At 32.5% G+C, this 7332-nt stretch overlaps 1 protein-coding gene across 1 annotated transcript; it reads left to right on the top strand.

The window, feature by feature from the left end:
• Nucleotides 1–385: 385 nt before the first annotated feature.
• Nucleotides 386–4650, top strand: LOC120086950 (protein DETOXIFICATION 19-like). Its single transcript, XM_039043764.1, has 7 exons — nucleotides 386–957; nucleotides 1054–1598; nucleotides 1729–1815; nucleotides 1992–2048; nucleotides 2138–2376; nucleotides 2468–2586; nucleotides 4291–4650. Exons 1-7 carry the CDS (start codon nucleotides 691–693, stop codon nucleotides 4420–4422), a joined length of 1446 nt encoding a protein of 481 aa, XP_038899692.1. The 5' UTR covers nucleotides 386–690; the 3' UTR covers nucleotides 4423–4650.
• Nucleotides 4651–7332: the final 2682 nt, after the last annotated feature.

Here is a 7332-nt window from a genome sequence, read left to right as displayed (position 1 = left end):
TTAATTTGTTTTTTTTAATAAAAATTGGTACTTAATTTTAACTAAACTTCTCATGATAAAAATCAGATCCTTACTGATCATAAATTATACCCATAGTATTACATTTCCATTGTATCGATATTCCCATTATATCGTAAGAAATCCATAAAATACAAAATGTAAGCATCAAAATGTTATTGATATAAATATAATATAAATAATAAACATGTTTAGTTATTTGAAACGACAATAAAATATTTATTTATTAATTTAAATTTATAATTTCTTTTTTAGAAATACTCATCAAAATTGATATTTTATAGATATTTCAATCGTTTTTCATGATTGACATCCCTGTTTTAAACCTAGTTGCAACCAACTAAATCAGAGTTTTATTAAAATGTTGACTAACAATGTTCTTAATCCAAACAATTGAAATGAATGCATGAATTCGCATAATAAATGCAACGAAACAACAACCATCAAAGAAGAAGAATGAAAATTGAACGGTGTCCGTTTGGTGAATGATCGATCATAAATGAGTTCCGTGTTGCTCCTTCTTCTCTTACCCTGCAAATTCCACCATTTTATGCCGCATCATCTTCTTCCCACTCCTCATTTGTGGCTGTAAATTCCATTTCTTAGCTCTTCCTTAACCATCAAACACATACAAGAACCAGAACAAGAACAAGGAAGGAACAACACACCATAATGCCGGAAAACCCGTATGACCCTCTTCTCCAACTACCTCACGCCGGCGACGGCGGAACTGACCGGTCCATTTGGTGGAAGAAACTGTTCGACAAAGAGGAGGTCAAGAAACAGCTCGCCATTTCATTTCCAATGATTCTCACTAATGTCTTCTACTACCTAATCCCTTTGATTTCGGTCATGTTCGCCGGCCATCTCGGCGACCTCGAACTCGCCGGAGCTACTCTCGCCAATTCCTGGGCCACCGTCACCGGATTTGCTTTCATGGTTGGTCCTCCCTTATCTTTTTCCACTACTTCGTTCGGAATTTCTTTCAGTTGCCTCGTTTAATTTCTTGTTCCGACCATTTCCTTAAAACCCCAGACGGGACTGAGCGGCGCATTGGAGACACTCTGCGGCCAAGGGTTTGGGGCGAAATTATACAGATTCTTAGGGATTCATCTGCAATCTTCTTGCATAATCTCCCTCTCCTTCTCGATTTTCATTTCCCTTTTATGGTTCTACACAGAACCCGTCTTGAAATTGCTGCAGCAAGATCCTGATGTGTCGAAAACGGCGGCTCGGTATGTGAAATTTCTGGTTCCTGGGCTTTTCGCTTATGGGTTTCTGCAGAATAGTGTGAGGTTTATTCAGGCTCAATCGGATGTTACGTTTCTGGCTGTGCTTTCTGCAATTCCTCTGATTCTTCACCTGGGTGTTGCTTATTCTTTTGTGAACTGGACAAGTTTAGGGCTGGAAGGAGCTGCTTTGGCTGCTTCCATTTCATTGTGGGTGGCTTTTCTGGCTGTGGCTATTCATGTGTTTAAGTCTCAGAAATATGAACTCACATGGGGAGGATTCTCTGTTGAAGCTTTCAGTTATATATTTGTCAATTTGAAACTTGCTTTGCCCTCTGCTGCAATGGTTTGGTTAGTGCTGTGCTCTTGTGTTGTCTTTTGCGTATTTTGGAGCTTCATGTCACTTTTTCTTTTGATCATTAGTTTGGAAGGTTCATTGGGTTGGTGATGTTGATGCTTTTGTTTTAGTCTATGTGAACAGTTTGGAGTATTGGGCATTTGAAATTCTTGTGTTCTTGGCTGGATTGGCTCCAAACTCTGAAACTAATACATCTTTGATTGCAATTTGGTAAGGATCCTCTATGTTCCTTTTGTATGTTGCACTTTTAGCACATTGAAAAATCTACTATAACAATTTGAAAAGTGCTCTTCAAGTAGTCAAAAAGCATTTTAATGATATTGAAACTACACTTCCAAACACACTAACTAAGTGGGATCTCCCCTTTGGAATGACGTGTTGAAAAGTGTAAACACAGAAGCCATTGCCTACATGATCACATATGGACTCAGTGCAGCTGCAAGGTATACAAAAAATTTCTCCCTTTTGACTTGCTTTTTTCTGCATGGCTTCTCCCTCATATCATAACCAAAAAGAAAACTTTATTGGACAGCACAAGGGTGTCAAATGAGTTGGGGGCAGGCAATCCTGAGAGAGGAAGACAAGCCATGTTTGTCACTCTTCTTCTCTCAGTCGTTCTAGGCCTCACAGTTGTCGTTCTTCTGGCATTTGGCCATAACATTTGGGCTGGATTCTTCAGTGATAGTCCTGTGATTACACAAGCCTTTGCCTCGATGACACCCCTTCTCACCATTTCCGTGCTTGCGGACTCGGTGCAAGGCGTATTATCAGGTTCCCGCAAGGACTCTCCCTCTGGTTCTTCCTTGCGAATCTCGGTTTTTGTTTCATATGCCGTGACCGAAATGTATTCTAAAAACTGCAGGGGTGGCTAGAGGATGCGGGTGGCAACACATGGTTGTGCTTATAAACTTGGTTACATTCTATCTTCTTGGTATTTCAACTGCAGTCTTTTTGGAATTCAGAATGAAACTTTATGCCAAGGTAATAAAATTCTCTGTCCTAATGAAAATCTCGAATTGTTTACACAACCCAACACCCATTTCACATAAATAAATACATGTCATATAAGGTACGTTAAATCAATTTATGGAAAACTAACCATATTTACTCACCTTCAAAATAACTCAACTAATTTAACCATATATCTTTATCTTTAACCCAAGGGTCCGTTTGTTCCACAAGTTTTTCCATGAAGTTTCAGACATATTTTTAATATCTTTATTTATATCACATCATTTTAATTTTTAAAATCTAGGACCAATAAACTTTAGAATCCATATGACATGAGTAAAAATACCCAGTTAAATTGTGGGATTTTTATGCCACTGATCAAAATATAGTTTAATTAATTAATTAATATTAATTAGTTATTATTATTCATTTTAATTAATTACCAAATATAAATATATTAATTAAACTTAATAAATTTTAATTAATATCTTTACCATCAATATTTTATGTTATAACTATTCTAATTAATTTATAACGATCTAATCATTTTTAGTAATAAATTTAAATTAATTATGTTTAATAAAGGTTTAAATATAAAAGTATTCTTTTATTTTTATTTTTGTTGATTAAATAGTGCTAAATTTATTTGATGACTATAATAATTGTTCTCTTGTATTTAATTTAGTAATTATTTAATTTTAGTTTCTGTATTCGAAATAGGTAAATTGAATACACATATTTAACTTACTGACATTAATTATCTTGTATATCTAGACATAGACATTAATTATCCCATATATTTAAAACACAGACATTAAAATGAGAAATTGGTAGTGATTGTCCCTAGTTAGGGGTCATCTCGAAATTTGGTCCACCTTTTCAATTTGCTCGTTTTTTGGCTTTCTACTGATGTCACCACCTTGTGAATTTACCACTTTAACCTTTATTCCTTCACTCTTTTACATATTTTTTCTTTCCCCCCTTTTTTTTGCCTTTCTTTTTTTCTTTTTTGATGATTTCTTCTATTTATGATGCCCATTGTTTTTTTTTGGTGATTTATGTTTATGTCACTCTTTTTTTTTTTCTTTTTTTCTTTTTTTCGTATTTCCGACAAAATTTCCTTCCCACTCTCTTTTCTTCGGTTGTCCTTTTTTGGTGATTTCTTTTGTTTATGTCGACGTCTTCTTCTTCTCGAATCAAAGATGTTAGTTGGAACGTGAATCAAAACGAAAGGAAGAAGCGAGAGTGACTGAGTGAGAATTCAAATGAAGGGAAAAAACTCAAAGGAAAAAATTAAAAAATCTATGAGGAAAGAAACGAGAGGAAGAATTCAAAAAGAAAAAAATGGAGAACAAGGTGAATTGGAAAATGAGATGAAAGAGCGAGAGGAATGAGAGGAAATAATGAGAAATCTAGGTTGCGTCTGGCTTCACACGCTTTTGGGGTTAAAACAGTACTTTCACACGCGGCTGACATAAAGAGAAGGCCAAATTTTGAGCGTCTTTTAAAGTGAGGCCAAATTTCGAGTGGGTCCCTAAATATAGGAGCCTTCCGTATAAATTTTCCTATTAAATTCTTAGATATTTAATACATGTACTCATGAAACAATGTCTGCCATTCAAACAAATCAGAAAGATGAATCGATGAAAGAATTCTCTAGTCTCCTGCCGTTGAACGGTGGTAGAAGTAGGAAGTGAGAGTGAATGTGACAAATATGGTGTGTTTTTGGTGCAGGGGTTGTGGATTGGTTTGATCTGTGGATTGTTGTGCCAAACTTTGACACTATCGATATTAATAGTTCGCTCAAACTGGACTAGAATTGAGCTCTCACATCATCAAGACAAACCAAATCCAGCTTTGGCTTGATTCTTAATTCCATGACCCCACAAATTGATAAGGAAGTTGATGAAATTAAACTCAATTTTGGATTCATGGACATGAAGAGCTGGAGTTTGGTTAATTAGTGGTATTTCAATTTTTCTTTTATTACTCGAAGCATGTATGTATTTTTTAGTACAATAATTACAAATATGGAGAGTTGAATCTTTGACCTTTGGGTCACGCCTATCATGATTGACTAAATTTACTTTGGCCTCTCGTAATATTTCTTCTAATGTTTAATTATTATTTTATTTCGACATCTTTTTTAAAGTTCTAACCATTTGTAGGTTGAGGAATTTAAACTTCTACTTTTTAGTCAAGTATTCATACTTTATGTTAGTTGAGCTCTATTCATGTGATTGATATTCTATTTCACGTTCAAAGTGGTTATCTATATATTAAAAAAACTAGATCTAAATAATGTTTTTTTAAAGATAAATAATGTAGTTTAAGTATATGTATATTAAAGTATTGATATGAATTTGTATTTGAATCACATAAATTGGTCGCAATAAATATTGAAAGGATGAAAATTTGATTATAAAATCAAAATAGTCTTTTTTAAAGTTAAGAAATAAATACGTTGGATTCTAAAAGAAGTTAAAAGGTTTCTTCCTTGATACTAAACAATTAATCTAAAGAAAACAAAATATAACCTTTTTAAAAAATTATTTAATTATTATAAATTATTAAAAAATGTAAATTTTGATAGTAGGTTTATTTAGTTATTATATCTAAAATATATTAATATACTATTTATTTATCAAATATTGTAACCAATTTGTTAATGTCTAAAGTTGAAATATACCAAACACTAATTTGTTTCATATAACATTTAATTTGTCTTAAAGCATAGTTGCTAACAATATTTTAAAAGCTACAATAATCCCAAACTAAGTCTTGGTCTCTAGTCGATTCTTGAACTTTCAATTTTGTGTTGAATAAATTTCTGAATTTTAAAATTTTTCTTATAAGTTCTTGAACTTTTAATTTTAAGTCTAATGGGACATTGAATTCTTAATTTTGCCCAAAGCATCCTCAACCTGTCCAACATATTTTAAAATTCGTAGACATACTAAACGCAAAGTTGAGAGTTTAAGCTCTCATTAGATACCATACAATTTAATTTTAGATTTAATAGATTGACCAATTGAATTTTTAAAATTTTTAAATATACGAAGGATTTATTGGACACAAAATTAAAAATTTGGAGACATGTTAAACATCTTTACACTTGAAGGAACTATTAGATAAAAAAAAAATTAATAGTTTGGTTATAATAATTTGTATTTGAGGTGTAGATTATTTTAGCTTGGGTTACAATAGTATGTGATTGAGGTGTAAACTATTTTCGTTTGAAAAAAAAAATAGTAAATACTATAATAAATAATAAAAAAATGATTAATAAATAGTAAATATTGTAGCAAATAGGATTTTGTAGTAGTATTGACTGTAGCTAATTAAGAAATACAAAATCGTATTGTTGTAGCAAGAGGTAGTTATTATAGTTTTTAGAATAGTTCTTGCTCCAAACACATCCTAAAAGTTTAAGAATCTATTAAATACTTTAAAATTTTGGACCAAATAGACACAACTAAAAAGACCTTGAATTTTTAAATATTATTTTTTGATCCCCAACTTTTCATCAATTGATTTTGATATTCAATTTTGGTATTCGAGGTTGTAACCGGTGGTTGTACATGTACTTTGTGTGATTCGAATTCTCGGCCCGACCCAAAAAGTAGGTTCATATTGGGCAGTTTGTTAAAATTAAGAAGGGTTTTCTACACTAATAGAATTAAATAGATAAATTACAAGAATGACTTAAATCTACCATTTTCTCATGAATAGCGCTACAATATTACATAAAAATCAAGTCCAAAAGTCCATAATACCCCCATTAATTTCTAACATTTTTATTAAACAAATCGAATACACAAATATAGAAATCATGTGCCTTAAATAGTTTTTTCCAAAATTTTTAAAACCCATCACAAAAGGAAATTTCTATTTCCATTAAATTAAGAGATTTTATTTCTTCCCTAATTTGTCTAACCATTTTTTTTTTTTTTTACAAATTTTGAATTTTGACTTAAAATTTAGAATCTCCAAATTTGGTAGATTGCATTTAATACATAATTATATTACCAAATATTTGTTTTCATCCAAAGTTGAGAAACAAGCTCTAAGTGAATGCTTTTTATATGTATTCCATTGATCAATAACACAATTGTACATGTATAAATAGCTTGATACAAGACTAAAATTAGCTAACAAAAACCCCTAACAAAGCTCAACCTACCTAGCAGAAGAAGACTGACTTTACAATTTAACATTTTCCCTCAAACTCAAGGTGGTAGGGTAGAAACCAACTTGAGTTCACATAGTAGCTTAAGAAAACGTCCAGAGAGAAGGGCTTTGGTGAATATGTCAGCCAGTTGCTTAGTCGTAGGTATGGATTGAAGACGCAAAGTGGAAGTTTGAAGATGATAACGAACAAAGTGGCAGTCAGTCTTAATGTGCTTTATCCGTTCAAGAAAAACATCATTATGTGCTATCTGAATAACACTATGTTTGTCATAGTGAAGAATAGTGGCAGAATTTTGAGAAGCCCACATGTTAGCAAAGAGCTAACGCAACCATAAAACCTCTAAGTTGTATCAGCAAGTGCACGATACTCTGATTCAGTGCGGGATCGAGAGACAACCGTTTGTTTCATACTCCGCCAAGAAATGAGAGAGTCACCCAAATAAAAATAGTAACTTGTGGTAGATCGTCTATCCGTACGATCACCTGCCCAATCAACATCAGAATATTCAGACAGAACCAAAGAGGATTTAGAGGAGAATTGAAGTCCATGTCCCAACATACCTTTAACATAATGCAGAATACAAA

This window comes from Benincasa hispida, chromosome 9, assembly GCF_009727055.1.
Source record: "Benincasa hispida cultivar B227 chromosome 9, ASM972705v1, whole genome shotgun sequence".
NCBI lineage: Eukaryota > Viridiplantae > Streptophyta > Magnoliopsida > Cucurbitales > Cucurbitaceae > Benincasa > Benincasa hispida.
This window is presented reverse-complemented; position numbering and strand designations above follow the sequence as displayed.

Bases quoted from the DNA above. Each gene is read 5' to 3' on its own strand.
- LOC120086950 (XM_039043764.1), top strand. From the start codon at position 691: ATGCCGGAAAACCCGTATGACCCTCTTCTCCAACTACCTCACGCCGGC. The intron at 1,816-1,991 runs GTAAGGATCCTC...CGTGTTGAAAAG, and splicing joins ACATCTTTGATTGCAATTTG to TGTAAACACAGAAGCCATTG. The intron at 2,049-2,137 runs GTATACAAAAAA...TTTATTGGACAG, and splicing joins GGACTCAGTGCAGCTGCAAG to CACAAGGGTGTCAAATGAGT.